At 43.9% G+C, this 22,658-nt stretch overlaps 2 protein-coding genes and 1 long non-coding RNA gene across 3 annotated transcripts in view; 1 reads left to right on the top strand and 2 right to left on the bottom strand.

Annotated features, from left to right (window-relative positions):
• ITGA1 (integrin subunit alpha 1) overlaps window positions 1-16,312 on the bottom strand; it is a 71,604-nt gene extending 55,292 nt beyond the window's left edge. The window contains exon 1 of the mRNA XM_082241808.1: window positions 16,030-16,312. Coding sequence (XP_082097934.1) covers window positions 16,030-16,090 — 61 coding nt within the window. The 5' untranslated portion in view covers window positions 16,091-16,312. The remainder of the gene's footprint in view (window positions 1-16,029) is intronic.
• Window positions 1,715-5,432, top strand: LOC309514297. The gene is made up of 2 exons (XR_014211898.1): window positions 1,715-3,053; window positions 3,225-5,432. It is a non-coding gene; the product is annotated as an uncharacterized lncRNA (long non-coding RNA).
• On the bottom strand, window positions 4,780-9,700 carry PELO (pelota mRNA surveillance and ribosome rescue factor). The gene is made up of 2 exons (XM_082242156.1): window positions 8,652-9,700; window positions 4,780-6,367 (listed from the first exon to the last, which is right to left on the bottom strand). Exons 1-2 carry the CDS (start codon window positions 9,375-9,377, stop codon window positions 5,936-5,938), a joined length of 1,158 nt encoding a protein of 385 aa, XP_082098282.1. The 5' UTR covers window positions 9,378-9,700; the 3' UTR covers window positions 4,780-5,935.
• Window positions 16,313-22,658: the final 6,346 nt, after the last annotated feature.

The following is a 22,658-nucleotide window of genomic DNA, read 5'->3' as shown; positions in this document are numbered from 1 at the left end:
GAAGCCTCTGGAGCGCAGCGGGAACTCGCGCTGCGCTCCGAAGGCTTCAGGTACCTTTTGCTGAAGCCGGGAGAGCAAGACTCTCCTGGCTTCAGCAGAGAGGGAGAGCTGTGCAGCGCCCCTTCAGTGAAGCGGGAGGAGAAATGGAAGGGGCTCTGTTTCTCCTGCCGCTTCGCTGAAGGGGCGCTGAGCAGACAGGGGGAGAATGTTTTCCCCCGTTCTCCCCCTCCTATGGTCTGGTGCGTCCTATAGAGTGAAAAATACGGACGGTACTCAGTTGAAAACAGGACATTCCTAGCCCTACCTGGAAATGCTAGGGATTGAACCTGGGACTTTGTGCATGTGTAACAGATACTGTACTACTGAGCTCTGGCCTTCTCTTGTACACTAAATCTACTCCTCCATTGTTACACCTGGCATCCAGACATCTCCTAAACACTGAAACCATTAATTCTTTCATTGACTTCTTCCAGTCCTTAACTGCACCACTGATACAATCAACTTCACAGCACACTGCAGTTCCCGGGGGGATGCTCAACATGCAAGAATAATGCAACAGCAAGCATTTCTGGGTTGTCACATATTACTCTAACCCCAGCTTTCCTCCAGCAAAATGTACATCACATACAGAATATGTGCATTTTTCAGAGCTCTTGTACCCCCCACTGTGGCGATCACACAGGGTCCCCGGACGCTTAACGGTCTATTGATCCCTGTGCCACCACTGTGCTCGCTTCCCCGCTGCCACCAACCAGTTACTCTCTGGTAAAACACGGAGTCCAGTCAGTTGTTAAAAGTGAACCAAAAAACCAAGTTTATTTTACAAACATTAACAAGTTTATGGTTTCTCAGGTAATATTCCTGTCAGTATCTTAACTTTAGTTTAGGACCTGAAGGAGCGTCTCCACCCCCATCGTTCAGCCCGGACACTGAGATCCAGCGCCGAGGGCCTTCTGGCGGTTCACTCATTGGGAGAAGGGAGGTTACAGGGAACCAGACAGAGGGCCTTCTCAGTGGTGGCGCCCGCCCTGTGGAACGCCCTCCCTTCAGATGTGAAGGAAATAAGCAGCTATCTTCTTTTTAAAAGACATCTGAAGGCAGCCCTGTTTAGGGAAGTTTTTAATATTTAATGCTATATTGTTTTTAACATTTGATTGGAAGCCGCCCAGAGTGGCTGGGGAAACTCAGCCAGATGGGCGGGGTATAAATAAATAAATAATAATAATAATAATAATAATAATTTACTGGCCTAAAAAGGTAAAGGTAAAGGTACCCCTGCCCGAGCGGGCCAGTCTTGACAGACTCTGGGGTTTGTGCGCCCATCTCACATCTATAGGCCGGGGGCCAGCGCTGTCCGGAGACACTTCCGGGTCACGTGGCCAGCGTGACAAAGCTGCATCTGGCGAGCCAGCGCAGCACACGGAACGCCGTTTACCTTCCCGCTGGTAAGCGGTACCTATTTATCTACTTGCACCCGGGGGTGCTTTCGAACTGCTAGGTTGGCAGGCGCTGGCCTATACCTTCCTAATTCCTAGTGACTGATTATCTCAACTGTCTGACTGACTCCTCTTAACAAACTCTCTCACTCACTTACACCAGACTAGCCCAACCCACAGACTTATCTTCTCTGTCTCTTCTAACTCCAGACTGTCTTAGAATCATAGAATCATAGAATCCTAGAGTTGGAAGAGACCACAAGGGCCATCGAGTCTTCTCTACCACCCTAACGCTAACTCCTCCAAAAACCCTCTGTGCTTAAAATTTATACCTGTTAACTCTGCCCCCTGGGGTTCCCATTGGTTAGTCATTTTACAATAAGTTAACCCTTTCCTTATGAACCCAGTATGATGTCACACACCTAGAAGGGCAAACGCCACACCCACTCTCTCAAAATGCTGCAACTGAAATTCATACGGCAATTAATTTCATTTGTGACTAAATACCAGTATTTCACATAAAACCTTATACAAATCTTTCAGTTTTCTAGCTCAGAATTCAAATCTGCCAATTCCCCCCCCCCCCTACAGACCATAAAAGAACTTTTGTTTGAGCTTCTCTGCCTTAATCTTTAACCTTTGCAGAATAATAAACTAAGATTCTGGAGAATTTCCAGTAAACTATACAAAAGAAATAGAATGCTGTTTGTAAAAAAAGTAGACAACTGTCTACTAGAGCAAAACAGAGCTAAGGATCTTGCAGATGACTCAGATTTTATAATTAACAGTTGTTCAGATCCAACACTAGGCTTTGTTCAAATTCAGCAAATAATGGGAATTCAAAACCCAGGGCACCTTAATTCTAATTCATCTCAACCTAAGAGTCTGTTGCATAAACCCAGTAGCCTGTGTAGTACAGCCTCCTATCTTCACAGTTACTGAACGGATGCCTGGGGCAAACCTGCAGGCAGAAACAGAGCACAAGAGCACACTCCCCTCCTGTGGTGTCAAGCAACTGGTAAAAGGCACTAGGTCATACTGCCTTGGTATACCGTTAATTGAGTTCCATTTTCTTGAGCTTTATTGCCCCCCACAAAAAAGTCTCCCAGTTTTCTCAGCTTGGGAAAAGATACAAAGCCTTGATTTATTACATTTATCAGTTTAACAAAGCACTGGTGAGCAGTGAGAAGTGCAAATAACAGTATAAGCCAGTGAAGAAAGCTTTTCTGCAATGAAGTTAGCTGAATATTCACCACTCTATTGACCTATACCAGCCTTCCCCAACCTGTGGCCCTCCAAATGTTTTGGACCAAAACTCCTATCAGGTCCCACCAGGATGGTCAATAGTCAAGGATGATGGAAGGCATGAAGGTGGTAGACACTGTATGACAGAGCTGTTAAAGGTACCGTATACAGTGGTACCTTGGGTTACAGATGCTTCAGGCTACAGACTCCGCTAACCCAGAAATAGTACCTCGGGTTAAGAACTTTGCTTCAGGATGAGAACAGAAATCGTGCTCCGGCGGCGCAGTGGCAGCAGGAGGCCCCATTAGCTAAAGTGGTACCTCAGGTTAAGAACAGTCTCAGGTTAAGTACGGACCTCCGGAATGAATTACCGTATTTTTTGCTCTATAACACGCACCCGACCATAACACGCACGTAGTTTTTAGAGGAGGAAAATCCGTAGGCATGCCACCCGTAGGCCTTCCCTCCATAACACGCACAGACATTTCCCCTTACTTTTTAGGAGGAAAAAAGTGAGTGTTATGGTGCAAAAAATACGGTAAGTACTTAACCTGAGGTACCACTGTATAAAGGTTGGGAGGAGCAGAGAAAAATTATGAGACATTGTCTTGAGCTCCTTAAAAGCAAGGTGGTCAAGTGCAATAAATAAGGGAAGGAACTATCTGAAAAACTGTTGTGAGAAACTGATACAAGTATACGCCTCAACAATAAATGGATAACTATCAAAGAGATAAAGCGGAGGTTAAGGACAGTTATCTAACAGTGCTTTTGCAAAATAAATAAATAAAAATCAATCATAAATTTAATCCATGCAAGGGTTTCTTCCATGGAGACCACTCTCCTTCCTGTGTGCATTGGATTGTGGCCTACACCACCTTCCACATATCCAACTACTTGCAGTAAATACGTTTTAATAAATACAGAATACATCAAAGCATGAATACATCAAAGAATAAATGTACCAGAGTGTAAATTCATTAAGAATTTCCTCAATGACAGGTTATTAAATTAATTATTAAAAGGGCCACAAAAAGCAGCCTTGTTAAGTTAGACTTTTTCTTAACCCAAAACTCCTTCCCCCAAAATCAAAGTAAAAAAGATTTGGGAATATTTAGAAAATACCTGTTTTGTGCAAAATGTTAGGGAGAGATTTTACATACTGTTTTTATCCTTTCTAGCTGTATCTCAACCATCTTGTCATGTTAATGCAACTAGCATAGCCTGCATGTGGTCTTGCATTTAGATATTTCATTTAAAACACTAGTATGTTAATTGATCATTAACTGCAATAACATTCACGAGTTACAGGAATCAACTATGTCAAATTCAGAGTAGGCCTACTGAAATCAGTACTTATGACTAACTTAAGACCTCAGCAATTGCTAAGTGATATAAATAATATAGCTAAATACAAATATCATGGACTTGGCACAGCAACATCCTTCTTTATAATCTAGCCCAGTCTTTACCGAACTGAGGGTGGTTGGGGCTAATGGAAGTTGTAATCCCAAACATCTGGAAATTGCCAGGTTGGTGAAAACTCACCTAGCACAAGGTAAACATTGTTCTAGTCCAAAGAGGCTACCTGTGTGTTGTAAAAGTTTTCATCTCTCATAAAAAAACACTAATTAGTCCTTGAAAGTACTGAATACTGTAGGAATATTGAAATGAACCCAGTTTAGAGAGGGAAATGGCTATCAGTATTCCTCTGGTGGTTTTAGGACTAGAGTTCAAGTAAAGAGACTATAATCCCAAATCCAGAAGATTAGACACACACGTTAAGTTTTGGGATTGCAGAATCCAATCCCACAAGGAGGAGAAAATATTCCTGAATAACAGCCCAATCTTATGTATGTTGACTTGCAAGTAAGCCCACAGAGTTCAATGGAACTTTAGAGAAAGGTGCCTAGAACTGAGGCCTTAGATCAGTAGACTGCACACAGGGAACAAAGACTTGGTTCCCCCAACCCAACCACCTCCCAGCTCATTCTTTCACTGATTTTGTTTAGCTGTTCACTTATTGAATCCGTGCTTACTTCCTAATAAAATAAACTAATAGGACACATGAGCAAGACTAGTAAAATCCTCACAAAATAAGTTTGTTGCCAACATTTTATTAAAACATAGGTTTTAGCTTTTTAGTGATTACGCTATTCTATGAAAACGGCCTTTTATGATCTAGGTGGCCATGAGAAATGTGCCATTGTTATGATTAACCCAGCAATAACAGTATTTAATAAAATATGGGTAGGCCACACATGACCCACCTTATGTATTAACAGTGTCCATGGGAGTTCTGCTTAAAATCCTTTTTTAATAAATCAAGTATTATTTTTGCTTTTCATTTTTTAAAATAGTTATTTGTTGCAACTAAAATTCTCAATTCAACAGCAGAGTAAATCAATGGCCGTGTTGGCATGATCAAATCACAACTTAATAAGCAATATATACTCAAGCATCATGCACCCATATCCAGCCCCTTTGCTCCCACTTCACTTCTCTGTTCATGTACGTTAGGAAACAAAACTGGAATCCAGTTACCCATACCTTCCTGTTACTTGAATCAATGGCTTCCAAACAATTTTAAATTGTGGCTTTGTATACTGGCTTGTTTGGAAGCCATTAACCTTTGTTTTGCCACTCATGTGAAGAAAGGAATAAAACAGCTACATGTGAGTGCCTGTAGCTTGTGCCCGTCTCAGTGGTAAGTTGAAAGGATTGTGCAAAATCAGCCACAATCTTTCAGACACACAAATTACGAATAAAACACAATTACAGTTACAGTATGTCACACAATCTCAACTTAATAAACACTTCAACAATAATCATTTATAACATCCTAGCATTTAAACAATTTCCCATGATAACAGGGGGGAGGGGAGAGAAACTTTTGTGATTGTGCAACACAGAAAATACTTAAGCAAAACATTATCTTCTTTCATGGTTTCAGTTTATTGGTTTTCCACATGTTCCACAAAGCACCAGCAATGTTTTCAAATTAGTTATGTCAGTCCAGTTTTGCTAAGAGAGAACTATCATAATCATTACCACTCACACAAGGAAAATGTATAAATATGCAATTTTCTAGAGCAGCACACTAAATGCTCACCTTACCAGTCACTTAAAAAAATAGTTTTCCCATTGTTTTTTTCCTTTTGGTAAGGCATGGTACAGAAGCATAAAATATTTGGGACAAAGACATCCCCTTCCCTGCTGAAGCAGTCATTACATGAGAAGGGTGAATGAGTACACCATCAATCTTCTTCAGAACTGGAATCTTCTTCCTGATCAGAGAGCTCAGCAACAGGAAAACGCAGAATTGCAGCCACACCTGTTAGTTGTCCAAGCTGTTCCCCAGACACATGAAGACTGGAGAAGATGCGAACAGTGCCCATGTTGTCACGCACACTATCAACTAGCCGGACATAACGACTGCGTGCAGCCACATCCTGATGCCTAAAAAGTTCATCACTGATCAATAAGGTATCAATAGCCATGGCTTCATTGGCTTTTTCCACATGCTTGAGACCATAAAAAGCCCGGTCAGGCTCATGTTGTAGCATCTTGTAGAAATCATCTAAGGCTTTGACTTCACCAGCTGCTTTAGTATCAGCAAGTCGACTAGTCACAGCTGGGTCACACAGAGCTTCTTTTAATGCATATTTATGTCCAGAGGAAGAGTGTACCTAGAATAAAAAAGAAAGAAAAGAAACAACTTTGATAATGACTTTTATTTCTCTTGAAAACTGAATTCCTTAAATTTGAATTGTTTTCAAGTCAGGTAAAGATTATCGAATGCAAAAGCCCCTGAAGTTACAGGATTGCCTGTTGTGGTGAGACATGATGACTGACGATAATGATAACTATTTACATCATTCAAAGAGGTTTTTATGTTCAGTTACTGGAAAGTTGTGAGATTACATCCTACCATTTGTAACTATGCCCTATGCTTCGTTTTGCTAGATACGTTAAAAACAACAGTGCTACTGGTGACTTCCTACAAATAAGGTTTTTTGAACAAATTTCAGTGATGCACATACCACATAGAGTAAGGGTTGAGAATGCATAGCCCTTCAGATGTTGCCAGACTACAACTCCCATCACAAGCTAACCACTGGCAATGCTGGTAGTTCAAAAATATCTGGAAGGTGGCAGGTTCTCCAACACTGTTGCAGAGCATTTCACTTTTTACAACCATCAAAAGGATTGCCATGTTAAGCATACTAGTTTTAAGTCTAATTGACTAGGATAACTTTTGTGTAAACATATGTAGGATCATACACTACTTCACAAACTTTATGGCCCGCTAGGAAGAGTTCTTAATCACATCCTCCATATTAAGTGCAAGTAGCACAATAGGACACAGTTTCATTAGAATGAGAATTTGCCTCAAAAAGCTCAAACATTTCATGCTCATGCAGGCATTTTTAAAATATAGAATAAAAAACTGGTATTTAATACTGTCACTCTCCTTTCACATATATAGTTAAAGAATCTTAAATTTTGGGAAGGTTTCATTGGCATTATAAGCATGCTTGCACCTCTCCTTTCCAAAAGCTACATGTAAAGTTAAATAATACTTCTGATGGATTTACATACAACCCACAAGATTTTGTTCTTTTTGTTGAGCAGTATTTATTCAGCCATGCTTTAAAGCTGTTTTAATCTTATTACTTCTTATACCAAAAGTTTCAGCTCTGTCATGTAAGCCTACAAGTACATTAATTTCCAGAGGATCATGCATACAGTTTGAAAGATATTAAGTTTACCAATTACAATACTGCATAGCAGAAATTAATAAATCTGAGCAATCTAATAATGCAATGCAACTTATATTAGCATGCATAAATATTACAGATTTATGTATCAAATAAATGTTGAAGAGTGGGTCTCCTTACATCATTCATGACAGGGCTTTAGGCACAAACTAGTTTTCTGGTTATTTCAACCAATGTACACTAAATACAAGTTCCAAGGGAACTGGCATCAAAAAAGGAAAAGGTCTGGAGAAGTGATTATCAGTGCAATCTTACACATGTCAACTGAGAAAGTAAGTCTCAGTAAGGTTAATGGTGTTTATCCCCAGGTAAAGGGACACAGGACTGCAACCAAAGTAACAAGATGAGATTGTATTAGACTGGCATCTGAAACTGATGTATATCAGCCATATTAAACATGCTTTTTTCATAAATAAGTTCCACAAAAGCCAGTCAACTTACCTAAAAGTAACCATGCTTAGGGCTGAAGCCTTCAGAGGAAGGGATTCAAAGCATCAGTCTTACAGATACTTATCCCAAGTGGATGGGAAGAAAGTCTTCAAAGGACATTAAGTCACATTTATCTTGACAGGTCTACTTTAAATAATTGCCCAATCCAATGCATGTCTGTTCAGAAGTGAGCCCCATTAAATCAATGGTACTTACTCCCAGATAAGCCTGCATCCACATCCAACCCACAGCATTGAACTTGGGATGCCCAAGTTGGCTGAATAAGCATTTGTGAAAGGATGCCCAAGTTGGCTGAATAAGCATTTGTGAAAGGATTTGGATCCTATCTTTAAGACATCTGAAGGCAGCCCTGCTTAGGGAAGTTTTTACTATTTAATGCTGTACTGTTTTTAACACTTGATTGGGAGCCGCCCAGAGTGAGTGGGGAAACTCAGCCAGATGGGCGGGGTATAAATAAATTATTATTATTATTATTATTATTATTATTATTATTATTATTATTATTACCATTACTTAAAACAAGTGAATATTATAGGATGGCCATTAATGTACTGTGAACATTTTTGTGTGTGACTGTCTTAGATGCATTCACCTAGTTCTATGTAGACACGTGATGATATTTTGCATGTTCTGGCAAACCATGTTTGCACACCCGCCCATATATATATATAATCCATTCCACTATCGAATAACGATCACCCCTCCCTTGAACTTAAACGGAGCACGCTGTCTTGAGCTTTACCTGCAAAAACTTGGAGCGGTTCTCCAGCAACAGCTTGTTGTCCGTCTTCACAGCCTGCTGGAACATGTAATCGCAGAACTGCTCCCTCACGAAGCCCGGGCTGGCCACCAGCACGCACTTGACCACGTCGAAGTTGATGTGGCGCTGGATGGCCTGCGCCACCTGCTCGTAGAACCTCTCCAGCGCCCGGTCGTGCTGCGCGCAGCTGCCCTTCCGCTTCCGAGGGATGTTCACCTCCACCTTGGCCCGAGTCAGGGTCATGCTGGGCGTCACCAGGCAGACGTGCGCCAGCCCTTCCTGCATCACCACGGCCGCCACGTCGGCGCTCCAGGCCGGGTCGCAGGCCTGCTCGATCCTGTCGAGGACCACGCTGTCCCACTGCTTCTTGGCCAGCGTGAACTGGCGGTTGGGCTCCAGCTCGATGGTGTGGTAGGCGCCCATCTTGACGTACTCGTTCTCCTGGATGTTGGTGCCCTTGACGCGCAGCTGGCACGCCTGCGAGTCGAAGTCGATGGTCTCCACGCACAGCGTCAGGGTGGTGCGCACCCGGTTGCTGCCCACGCTGCCCGTGGCCGACTCCGTCTGCACCTTGCGGATGGTGGAGGCCCGCAGGCTGTCCCCGACCTGAAGCAGGTTGTAGGCGTGCCACATGTCCTCGGCCTCCTCGGGGATGAGCGTCACCTGCCCGGCGTTGTCCTTCTCGATGTCCTTCCGCACCAGCTTCATCCTGCCGGCGCCTCAGGGGGCAGGCAGGCGGGCGGCCCTGCCGCACCCGCCGCTCAAGCCCCGGGAAGAGCGGAACACGCCAGGCCGCCGCCTCAGAGGCCTGGTTCCTCTCAGTGAGTGAAAAGGATGAGGGGGGGGGGTCAGCTATTCATGACTGGGCTGCCGAGGGCGAGGCCTCCCGATGCGGCGTGTGAGAGAAAACTCCCCTCAGCGACCCATCACTTCAGCATCGGTGGCCCAACAGCCGCGCTCCGGCCGCTTCTCCCCTGCGCCTGCGCACCCGCCGGGTCCTGATAGGCCAAGAGTCGGCGGCTTTTCCTCCTCCCCTCCCTCCGAGTACGCGCGTTGGCGTCACTGCGCTCCCGCCGCCTTAGGAGCGCCTGCGCCGTGCTCCTCGCGTCGCGTCATCCGGCAGAGGGAAGCCGCCGGCTGGCAAGGAGGCCGGACGTTCCGCCAGCCGCGCCCCGCGGCGCATGCGCGGAGCGGCCGGCCGGCTCTGCCCGGGAATCGCGGTCGCAGCAGAGTTGGGAGCGGCTCGCTGACTTTGTGCTATACAGTGCATGCGCGTCGTTTGCCCTCCGCCGCGCAAGTTGCTGGTTTAAAAAGTTTAAGAGGGAATAGCCTCTTCTAGGAAATGCGCTCGAGCTGCGTGACACTGCGAGTTTTTGCTCGCCCACAAGGCGAGTAGATACCGTTACATGCAGTGGAGTTTATTCTTGCCACATAATTTCCAGAAATACTTTGTTTCTGCAGTGCATACATTCCTGGGAGTAAGTCCTATTCAGTTAGAATTGCTTGTGCGCAAATATGCACAGGAGAAGCGGGCTGTGCCCCCCCTTCCCAAAAATATGATTAAAATAAGGTGTTTTTCAGCTGTTCGGCACTTCTCCTGGCATAGCTGGTTCTTAAACCATAGCTGTCAACTTTTCCATTTTCTTGCGAGGAATCCTATTCGGAATAAGGGAATTTCCTTTAAAAAAAGGGAAACGTTGACAGTTATGTTTTGGAACTATTGTACATTCCCAGCTCCTGATCTCTTGCTTTAACAGCCCCCGAACAACAAAACATTTAAATGGAGCTGGTAATACTCTGGCTTAAGTGCCGCTGGATGCTTAAAGACACGTATTTAATAAGGGATTGCTGCTGCTCATGCATGCACGTTTTTCACAGCGTCCACGTTACTTTGATAGCATCAGACTGTTAGACCATATTCCCCCTCATCCTTTCTATGGAAAATCCATAAAAAACTCAAAACTGGTTTCCAGTATCCTGTTTGCCATATTTAAATGATCTGTTAACCGCTGGTCTGGAAAAACTGGCTGCATACATACCATGCATTTAAAGCACATTGCTTCCCCCACAGAATTGTGGGAATTGTAGTTTACCCACCACAGAGCTACAATTCGCAGCACCCTTAACAAACTACAATTTGGTAGGGGGCAGAAGCCATGTGCTTTAAATGTATGTTATATGCACAGCAACCCTATGCTTTGCACCATCTTTCTAGTGTGCTCAGATCCTGCTTGTGGGAAGAGATGACATTAGTAGGAAACCTGCTGAACCACCGAGACAGAGCCACTGTTTCTGCATAGTGCCTTGCTTGCCATATAAAGGCAATAGAAACAGCCAATCTTAAGCATCCTGTGCTATAAATTGCCTATATAAATTACTCTGAAAGCAAAAACTGTAGCTCTATGTGAATCTCAGTGTGCTTCCTGGCTTGCTTTTTGCTAGTGGGATTCCACGCATAACCACAAATTCAGGTTGTGCATTTAAAATAGATTTGGGCTCTTGCACAACAGACCCTGTTTTAAAAAATTAAAAACAGACATTTGCAGCAATGAATGCATGGGAAAGTGTGGGAAGACAGGTAGTTGAGGCGACATCATATAACCTCCCCACAAACTTTGTGCAAACAAATCAGGATCAGTGCCCAGTAAACAGGTAGTCTGCAAGTGACTTCATTCTAACTCTTAGAATGGTGCAGTCAACAATCTGCGATAAAAACTAACTAAATAAGTAAAACTTTTTGCAGGACTAGCCCTCCTGTTCAAGGTAATAGATTAGGTTTCTGATCTACTTTGTAACCCAGAAAATTGTGGTTGTTTTTTTAATAAGAAGTGGGTTATGCAGTCTTCAGTTGAAGATGTTCAGTTGACCCTTGTGCAATGTTCAGAAAATGATTAGGAAATACTTTTGCAATAACTTTGGTTTATTTATTAGGAAAACCAGCTATGCAAAAGAGGACTCAGTTGAAAACAACAGTCTCAAAATATATTGGTAATTGGTTTCATTGCAAGTCATTGTTTTTTCAGTTCTAAGAACATTTGAATAGAAAATGATGTGCCTTAACATCTTTTCTTTTTAAAAACAGGTAATAAACAGTGAAGCTATTCCATTGCAGCATATGGCAGCCCCTTTGTTCACCACTTTTTATTATAACTCCTACTCTGACAAATATTTAAATTGATGGCATTATTTTACAGCTGTAACGTCAGCCATTTCAAAAGCCATTTTTGTCATTTAGCTTACTTTTTTTTATAAAAAAAACAGCTTTTAAAGGCAGAAGTAGAGGATCGTGTTTTCAAAACAATAATAGTACTGAGGCTTAATATGAAATACTATTGCCATTATTATGTAGATACATCATGATATTATCTCAATTGAAACCCAAACTTGGAAACAATTGCTGGAGGGAGAAATAGCAACAAATTATTAGACTATTCTTTTGTTATACAGTATAGGAATAGAAAATACTTGATAAGTAGCAAATAAGATAGGAAAGGAGATTGTTGAGAAACAGATGGTCTTACGGTAGAAATTTGTAACATTTTCTGCAGTTCAGCTACCTATACTTCTTAAAACAAGTCTGGGGGTGCAAAGGCGCTCATAATTCTAGGAAGTCAGTGAATGTTATAAATTAATGAATGTCAGAATTTAGCTAAAACTTGGGATATTGAAGGGAATATACAGGCTTCAGCAATTCTCCTACAAACTAGCCTGGCCAGACTAGATGAATGCAAGCTGCCAGACAGGTGACTGGGAGAGGCTGCTGGGACCATATAATAACAGTTCTAAAGGACCTACATTGGCTCCCAGTATGTTTCTGAGCACAATTCAAAGTGTTGGTGCTGACCTTTAAAGGTTTATGCCCTGTATACCTGAAGGAGCATCTCCACCCCCATTGTTCAGCTCAGAGACCCAGTTATGAAGGCCTCTCATTGCGAGAAGTGAAGTTACAAGAAACCAGGCAGAGGGCCTTCTCGGTTGTGGCGCCCGCCCTGTGGAATGCCCTATCAGATGTCAAAAGAGATAATCATTTATGCAACCTTCCGTAGACATCTGAAGGCAGCCCTGTATTGGGAAGCTTTTAATGTCTGATGTATCGTGTGTTTTTTGTATTCTGTTGGAAGTGGTTAGGACAACCCATTCTGATGGGTGGGGTACAAGTAATAAATTATGATGGTGATGAAACAATGGTGAGTCATCAACACATTGAAGAAATAACCCCGAGTCTGAGTCTGTGCAAAATGGGGGTTGCCATTACCGGGTGTGTGTGGTGCTAAACAGGAAAAATGTGTCCCTTTTGAAACAGGTTTGGAGAATGGGAGGGCCCACTTAGCAAAGGTTCTTGGGAGGGAGAACTGGAGGCAGAGGGCATGTGGGGCAGAACCATCTTACCAGGCTGGGTTAGAGGCACAGTAATGGTGTGAAAAATGCCTTGGACCCCAATGCTATGCTGCTATGGGGAACAAGCCCCTCTTGAGAGATAATGCTGTGAATTCTCTTCCTCCACCTAGACCCAGGTGTATATAGGTGTAAAATAAATCATACATCTTAAAACACTACCATTTCTGACAGGCCTGAATTCCCAATGGAAACGTGGCCCTGGGTAAATGTCTGGAACCCCCTGGAATCTCGCTACTGCTCAGCAAAGGTTGGGGGTGGCATGCAACCTCTGCAACAATATGCTATTTCAGTACAGAAAAACACAGATTTTCATCACCTGTAGCTCAGTTCTTCACATGCACAGGGAAAAGGGAAATAAATATTCTGAGAAAGATACCAAGTCGATGAGCCTACGTTAAAAAGAAAGATTTGGAGAACTTTAAATAAAATCCTCGAAAATGCCAAATAGCTGATTTCCACTGGACTATAATTTTGGCTTAATAAAAGACACAATGGGGCTTCTGTATTTGGGATCAGAATTTGGCCTTAAGAAAAAAGTTTCATTTATGTCTGCTGTGTACCCTTTCCTGTTCAGTCACATTTGAAAATCTTTAAAGTTCATGTTTATATTTTGCTTAGCATCAGTTCAGAAACTACCATGGCAAGTGTGCAGAATTATCCTGCAAATCCTTAACTTTTGTATTCTGTTTGGTTTTCAAAAAGGGGAAGGAAAATTGGAAGTCAGTGACCCTATCAGGCCTATAGCTCAATCCTTAGACATATTTGACCAGCTTTCTATGAAGCATTCTTAGATCTGTAATCTTAGCTTCAACTCTTGTTCAGTTAGATGTTGGCAATGGCTATGATGTTGCTGTTGAGCTGATGGTCTGATAAGAGCTGGCTTTTATCAGATTTTGTCTTTCAGTATAATCAACAAGGGTATCTTGCTCTATACTTCCTTTACCCTATATCCATCTCTTACTCAGTATGTTTAAGCTACATCAGTTTTGGTTCTGCATGTAAGGAACGTAAAAACTGAACCCAGGCAAAGCATCAGTTGGGGGGGGGGGAGAGAAAACAAACAAGCAAAAAATTAACCTGAAGGTCAATTCATACTTTTGTTCATCAGTTGAAGCCTGCGGCTTCTTGCGTGTATGAATGAGACACGACACCAGCCTAAATTTCTGTATTCACATTATGTTAAACATTATCTGGTAAACAGTTTAGACATCCAGCTTGCAAGTTATCAAGAACTGGCGAATCAAGTGATGAGAAGGGCGTGACATGTGGCAGCCCACACTTCTTAGACGTTCACAATTCTTAGAAATTCTAACTTCCATCCTGTCTTCAACAATGACATAAATGGATACTACAGTGGTACCTTGGGTTACATACACTTCAGGTTACATACGCTTCAGGTTACAGACTCCACTAACCCCGAAATATTACCTCAGGTTAAGAACTTTGCTTCAGGATGAGAACAGAAATCGTGCTCCGGCTGTGCGGCAGCAGCAGGAGGCCCCATTAGCTAAAGTGTTACTTCAGGTTAAGAACAGTTTCAGGTTAAGAACAGACCTCCAGAACGAATTAAGTACTTAATCCGAGGTACCACTGTATACTGAAGAGGAAAATAACCAACCACCTAAAGCAATAATGGAATATTCCACCCTGTGTTTACTCTCTGCTATCTTCCAGGAGCTTGGATGGTACCTAATGACCAACAATCTATGCACTGACTATATGCTGCTGTACAGGTCCAATACTTCCTTTCAACCAAGTGGCCTACCTTTGTATTTAGATGTTCAGCTCAGAGAGCTCAGAGTAAATTCAACAGTAAATTATTCAACTACTAGTGGCTCGAAGGTTTTGCAGAGCTTGTTGAAAAAGAAATCCAGAAACGGAGTAACAAAACAGTTCATTATCTGTATGAAAAACATCCTTAAACATCGCCACCACTGTGTATAGGAAGGAGAATAGTACCATGCTATAATTTTTGGATGTTACAATCATATGACTTGTGCTGCCATTGCTTGGTAAGCTGGGATCACTATAATCAGGCATTGCTGCAACTGCAGTGCACATTGCCGAAGAACAACCCCCAAAGCAAAGACAAAAAGTTGAAAATTTAAACCACTCATCCCAAAGTTGTCTCATTAAAAATAAATAAAACCAGCCTGTCGAAAGTGAGTTACAAACTAGAACCAAACATTACAAAAGACACAAGCAACAGAAAATAATATTTTCATTTCCCCTTGGGGTGATTACTATAAGATTTCCTGGCTACTCTCAGCCTTTGTCAATGTGATGTTCCCCTCCCCACTATTTTTTTTTTTTGCTTCGCCCACATACTTCAGCAAAACCATCCCTCCGAGACCCACAAAGCATCGAGCAATTGCAATTGTGTTCATTTCCTCTCCCACCCCCATTTCCATTTCCTCCCATTCCACCACCCCAAAACAGAAAATGGTTTGTGTCAGGAAAAGCTGAACTCCCCTGAGTCTATGGTGCTCTAAGAAATCCTCGAGAACAGGGAATCCTGAAATGGAAACACCACATGTTTCACTGGCAGTGTTATGCTAAGTAAGAGTAAATCAGCTCCCTTATCTCCTGTGCAGTTAAGGGGGCGCAATTTGCTTCACTGTCCAAAATGATTTGCAAAAGTGAAAACCAAGCTTGCACAACAGTACATTTCAACCCGGTCACCCTTTCCTTGCTTGCCTAGTTCTATGATTTCTTATTTCCCACTTTCCTCTTTCTTTGCACCTTTCTGTTTAGTTTTAAGGCTTCTGTCATCCAAAATCACTGAATCGCTGGTTGTAAAGTTGACTTAAAACTCGGGATGGGGTGTGTGTGGAATTGGCTGAAAAGCAGACAGACTGGAAGAAGTGGAAATGACGAATTGCTCAATTCTGGGGAAATCCCAAAGCAGAAGGAGAGTTTGGCAGATGCGAAGCCTTCGGAAAGAAGAGAAAGATGTTCTCACCTGTCAGTACCAAGCAGGGGACAGCGACACCTGGAATGCTGCCGCTGGGACAGGAGCCCATGGTTGCAATTGCAAAAGGAACCCGTGCAGTGGAAAAATAAGAAAGAAACGAGGCAAGCTTGTTAGCAACAGGGGTTCTCTTGTTCGGCTGTTAACTTCACAGTCCTGTTGCTGCTGCTGCCGCTGCCGCTTTTGCTTCTGGTCCCTTCTGCATTAGCAGCAGCAGCAGCAGCCCAGCTAGGCATTTCCTGTTTGTTGTTCAAGCCCTTTAAGTTTCTTTCCCCCTACACATCAAGATGAATTGCACCCCCCTCTCTCCAGCCCCCCTCCCTCTCCTCTTCCAAGTGGGCTCTGAGCCTTTGAAACCCCCACGTGGCTGGATCCCGGAGCTCAGAGACATGTACAAATAAAGTCAGATCTTTAACAGCTCGTGTTTAGGCTGAAGTCGGCAGGCTGCGAAGCAAACCTTAAAGGGACATCTGTATGCTTATAATTAATGGGTGTCTCTAGCTACCAGCCAGCTTCTACCAAATGCTGACAGTGAGAAGGCAGGTTTTGGGAACAACCTCTTCTCTCTCCCTCCACCCCCACCTTTCTTCCCAATCCGCGGTCCTAAATAATACTCTCTTCTTTGCAAGACTGCAGAGGTCCCTATTAAGAAGTGTGTGTGTCAAATTCAGATTTCAAGACACTTCCACGCTGAAGCCGCCCTTTGTGGGTCTAATTTTTCCTCCACTTACATCACTCTTTAAAAATGTTTCTGTTCTGTATATACAGGCGGTGGCAGTGGTGGAGACTGCAAATTCTCTCATGCAATTTGTATTTAAGATTAACACCTACTGCTTATTTGGATCATTCATGTTAGCATAAATTGCTCTACAGGCCTTGTCACATACTGTACAGTTTTAAATCTGCAGTCAAGCTGCTATCTTTCAGCCTCAGTTACCCTAGCTGTAAATTGGGAATAACAGAGACAGTTCTCAGAGAGCTATAGTAGGACCAAGTAAAGTGCTATATCATTAATGAAAATTCTAGTTTCCTGTTGGGTGACTATTCCCCCCCCCCCATGACAGCCCATATATTCTGAATTGTTCAGTGACCAGCAATGTTTGATCCACTTCTGTATCAGTTTGTCATTCTGATTTTGCCATAGTATTGCTTCAGTGTTCTTTGACAGCTGGGAGTCCCTGCACAGCCTAGAATGAAAAACACACTGGGGTCTCTTGGCAGAGAGATGGGCAGAGAGGTGTGATTTGCCTTCAGATGAAGTGCCTTGGGATTAAGGAACCAACCAAAACAGCAAGCAGGCTTCTGAACTGTCCAGATCTACTCCTGAGGCTAGATGTGAGGAAGAAGTCTGGAGAACTCAAAAACTTGCTCACTATTGTGTGACATTTTGTTGGACCTAATAAATATATGGGCCAACTGTGGATTTGGGGGTGGGGGTGGAGTCCCTTATGGATCAACACAGCTGCCTTTTTCAGAATCTTTGCCTGGAAATCTGGCACATGGATAGTCTGTTTATGCACTTCCAATATGTACTGCTTGTATACTGTATCTGTAAATAATTCAAAACAAGCAGCGTAGCCCTTCTTACCACTGGGGATTGTGGATCACATAGCTCTGGAACCTTGGAAAGTAACTGAGCAGGTGTGTGCAGCAGGATGGAGTGAATCACAGCAGTCAACATAAATCTGAGCATCCTTGAGAAACCAAGCAAGTAAGGCATTTGAGGAAGAACCTAAAATAAAAGTGAAGGAGAACAGGGGGGGGGGTTAAAGAGAAGGGTGAACATCTAGCTAGAGAGATTCCAGTTGTGCCTGGCCGAGGAATTCCGGGAGGCGGATCAGCAACTGATAGGCTTGGGCTGTGGAATATTACAGCCAGTATCTAATCAGGAGACTGCCAACAGTGGTGGGAATGCAAAGGTGGTGGAAGAATCCCAAGAAATGGAAGCTGCTAGGAAATCAAATTACAGGAAGAGATAAATGATTAGCAGCCCACTCGTTAAGGGAATGGCATGGAAGAAGGGACCAGCTGAGCAGAAATGGGTGACTTGTGGCCCTCCATATGTTGTTGGATTCGCACCCAACAGCTCTGGCTAGGATGCCCAGTGGTCAGGGACAATGGGGATTATAGTCTAGCAACATCTGGAGAGCCACAAGTTCTGAGCTACAAACTGCAGACCTGGCTGAAGAAAGAGACCATATAGAGTTGTGTTTTTTTTTAAATCCAGTTGTTTCCTATGAGTATTTTAGTGGGTGGGATCAGTTCCCTAAAACTCATGTATACTGGCAGGTGCCTAGGGTGATATTCAATGCCAGTCATACTCAGAGCAAACCCTCTGAAATGAATGGACTTAAATAACCTAAGTCAATTGATTTCAGTGGCGCAGTTCTGAGCTGGTATCTCGCCTTCGTGTAATCATGAATTTTGCAAGAATAATGAGACCCAAAGCCTATCTTCCTCAGCAGAGACCCTTGCCCCTATAGGGACTGGGACAATGGAGAGAGAATGAGTTTACTTGCAGTTGCTTGGACAGAATGGACCTGGCCTGCTAGTCGGGCACAGCATACCCTGGGGCAAGGAATTGTTCAAGGCTTTAGATTGGCCTTCCTCATCCTGCCACATGTCAGAGGTTTGGAACTACAACCTCCATCATTCCTGACTATGCTGGTAGGAGCTGATGGGAGTTGTAGCTGAAACATCTGGGGGACACACCAGTTTTTGAGAAGGCTGCCTTAGATCTACAGTTGGTTTTAGGGTATGAGTTAGATTGGCCTGGGAATCAGTTCAGGAGCAGCAGGAGAAAGAAAGAGGTACCCTTTTCCGAGTAGATGAGAGGAGTCCTGTGATTTTGGTGCATATGGAGATGCCTGCTGCGACGCATGATGGGAGACCTTGGCAAAGACCACTTCACTGAGAATGTGATTGGAATTTTTAGATGATTATGATGGAAATGTAGCCAGAGATCATTTGCCAAGCATCAGGAATCACACACAAGCATACAACAATTCTATTCAGCCAAAGGACAAAAGTGAAGAGAAGCCAAAGCTCATCAAGGGAATAGGACTGGGTGAACACAACCCTTCCCCACCCGATTTAAATGGGGTATGTTAGAATCATGATAAACTGACATTTGAGACAAACGAGAAGTTATCGACTGGAACAAAGATACATTTCAGGGGACTGGCGATAGCAAGAGCCTGGGAGGGGGAATATCCATTTGCCTCAAAAACTGACCACAAAGGATTTTGCTGGCACCCTTTCGAGATATTTGTGCCAGTGTGGAGTAATTTACTCTGCATGGGGAAATGTGTTTGGATGGTGGTGCTCAATGCTCCCATCAATACAGCACTGGGATGCCTAGGAATTGCAAGCTTTAGCTTGCCAAATGTTTTGCCTTTGGGGGCAGCAGGAAAAAAAGGGGGGTTGGCACAGAGATTTAGGGCTCTCGATGGTAAGAGAGAATGTCTACACTTTGCTGTAACCACATTGGTAAATTCATTGATGTTAGAAAATACATTAAATAATGGACCTAGAACAGAGAAAGGGGCAGGGAACGAAGCAGTGCAGTAAGTCTCAGGCAGCCCTTCTCTACAGCTTCCATGCCTGATCAGTTATAGCAGGTTGGGGGAAGGGGTTGCTTACATGTCTGGGGAAGGGGGACAGGCAGGGCAAGTCATAACTGCTGCCTTAGCTCCTGCTGCTTTGGGAGATTTAAGGATATATGATTTATTAACTTTCTCCAGCTTTGAATGTAAGAAACCTAAATATAACAAAGACACCCTAAGTCTCCAGATCTCTCTCATCTAAAAGTAATTAAACAGGGCAGTGCTATCCTTGGGCTTAACAATACATTGCCCAGAGCCATTTGAAGAACCAACTTGAGAATATAGTGTTTGAAACCCAGATCTTATCCAGCATTACCCACAGTTGCCAGGGCTGGCTCTAGAGGATGACAGGGTTGGGCATGTGCCAGGACCCCAAAACCCGCAGTGGGCCCACTGCCTTCAGAGTGCTGTTTCCACTTTGCACAGGTTGTTCAAGGAGATCAGATACAGCTTCAGAGAGTTCTCAGTTTGCAACTTCTTTCACCTTAAAGGTAAAAGTAAAGGTACCCCTGACCATTAGGTCCAGTCGTGGACGACTCTGGGGTTGCGGCGCTCATCTCGCTTTACTGGCCGAGGGAGCCAGCATACAGCTTCCGGGTCATTTGGCCAGCATGACTAAGCCATTTCTGGCAAACCAGAGCAGTGCATGGAAACGCCGTTTACCTTCCTGCCGGAGCGGTACCTATTTATCTACTTGCACTTTGACATGCTTTTGAACTGCTAGGTTGGCAGGAGCAGGGACTGAACAATGGGAGCTCACCCTGTTGTGGGGATTTGAACCTTCTGATCAGCAAGCCCTAGGCTCTGTGGTTTAGACCACAGCGCCACCTGTGTCTCAGCTTAGGGCCCCCCAAACCCTGAAGTCAGTAGAGATAGTTGCTCTTATTCTGACATGTTTTGCAGTGTGGACAAAAGCAAAAACCAAAACTTGACTCAACTCAGTATACAGATTTTAGATTCCTTTTCAGGGTCCTTTAAACCCTTCCTCTTGGAAATTCTCCATATATTCTGCTAGCATTAAACTCCTAAGCTGTTATCATGTTCTGGCCATTTTTAAATGTTTGCTTCACAATGTTAGCTATCTAGTTTGCAATTCTCTCCCCCCCACCCAAACTTTCTCTATACAGTCCTTTCTCTAATCACTTTCCTTTCAAAGTGCCTCTTTTGCAGTTCAGCTTTTGATCTCATTGTATTATTGTTTGCAAAACAGTAGGAGCTAAGAGCACATCTTTTTGCAGTGCTGCAAAAGCATGCAGCTCAAACCAGACTTATCTCAAATATTTGGAGATATTGGGATTAGTAATGACTCTCTTCACCCACACCCTCCTGAGCTGGAGCCAGGATTTTGGCGAATAATCGGAAGTTCATGGAATTTTCCTCTGCTCCTTTGAGGGTAATAAAAAACGGCTGCTAATGACTGCAAGCACTAGTTAAAATGTAGCTGCTATTTCGGTCTTGGATTTTGTGAGAACATGTTGAACCTACTTTCTCTATGTCAGTGCTCTAAAAGAGGCAATTTTCAGGAATCTGCAACTATTTAAGACTAAATTGCAATACCCTGCCAGAAGGTACAGAGAAATGAATGCTCTTACGTCCATCCATATTCATTCAGGGCTGCCAGATCATTCCAAGACTGGGGGAAATTGCCCATTGTTAATATACATGGAATATTTGGTTTAAAAATCAGTACGTAGCATTGATGTTGTTTTTTTTTAAGGATTTTTTTTAAAAAAAACTGTTTTAGGAATTATGGTTAGCTATTCATTAACCCTAAACCTAGACTGTGTATCAGGGGGTTGATTAGCTGCTTGTGCTTAAAAGTGTGCCCCTTCAGAGTTTGTGCGGCTCCACAAGCCTCTGTGTGTGACAGAGCTCATCAGACATGTCTGCTCTAGTCACTGGTGGAGTCCGACAGTGGCTGTTTGCGGAAACGCCTCCAACAAAGAAGTTCCTTAACGGAAACACGTCTCCTGGACTCACGACGTGACAGCTTCCGACGAAGCATGGGTCTCCCTGCAGTTGCTTCTGACACCTCCCCACTATTTTCGCTAGAAGTGTCTCTCACCCCTTTCTCTCCCCTGCTTCCTGCCTGCGTTGCTGCGTCTCTCTCAGTATTACTGAGATTCCCCTCCAGAGACCCCGTGCTCCCCCTGCTGGTCCCTGCTTTGGCTGTTGAGTCTCTCCCAGTCTCTGGGAGCCCTACCACCTCCTTTCCCTCTGATGTCAGTTCCCTGACATCCACCTCCCCTCCAGGGCCCCCTTCCCCCCCGCCCCCTCCCTCTCCTCTGGGCGGTGAGGAGCTGAAACCCCGAAACGAATCCTCTTCATCTTCAGACGTCTCGAACATCTCCCTCCATCGGTCTTCGTTCCGACTCGCTGAATCCTCCTCCACCTCGGAATCAGCGAACCCCTCCAACTCTTCTTCTTCGTCGGTGGTGGCGAAGTATTCCCTCCGGAACCTCGCCACTGGCTGGGGTTTACGAGGGAATCTCTGATGAAAGGCTTCAATCAGAACCTCGTCATCTACATCCTCTGCCCTGACCCAGGTGTTTTCCGACTCCGGTTCCCCTTCCCACCTTACCAAGTACTCTACTTGCTCTCCCTTCCACCTGGAATCGAGAATCTCCGCTACATGGTAGCTTTGTTCTTTTTCCTCCATCGCTGGTCCCCTATTGACCCTCCCCTCTCTGTCCCCTATATACGGTGACAGCAACGATCTGTGGAACACTGGGTGCAACTTCATGTGGTTCGGTAACCGGAGTCTGAAAGCCACTGGGTTGACCTGTTGCGTGACTTCAAATGGACCCAGTCTTCTGGGTCTTAACTTCTTACAACCTCCTTTAAACGGTAACCCTTGGGTGGACAGCCACACCTGGTCCCCCACCCTAATGCTTTCCCCTTCCCTTCTGGTTTTGTCTGCCTGCCTCTTATATTCCTCCTTCGCCCGGTTTAAATTAAGTTGAAGTTGGCGGTGGATAGCTTCCATTTCTTCAACGAACTGTTCTGCGGCTGGAA

This window comes from Podarcis vaucheri (genome assembly GCF_965113315.1).
Source record: "Podarcis vaucheri genome assembly, chromosome: 11".
NCBI classification, from domain to species: domain Eukaryota; kingdom Metazoa; phylum Chordata; class Lepidosauria; order Squamata; family Lacertidae; genus Podarcis; species Podarcis vaucheri.
Note: the sequence above shows the minus strand (reverse complement) of the source record. Positions and strands in the feature narration are given on the sequence as shown.

Bases quoted from the DNA above. Each gene is read 5' to 3' on its own strand.
- PELO (XM_082242156.1), bottom strand. From the start codon at position 9,377: ATGAAGCTGGTGCGGAAGGACATCGAGAAGGACAACGCCGGGCAGGTG. The intron at 6,368-8,651 runs GTAAAGCTCAAG...TTTTTATTCTAG, and splicing joins ACCGCTCCAAGTTTTTGCAG to GTACACTCTTCCTCTGGACA.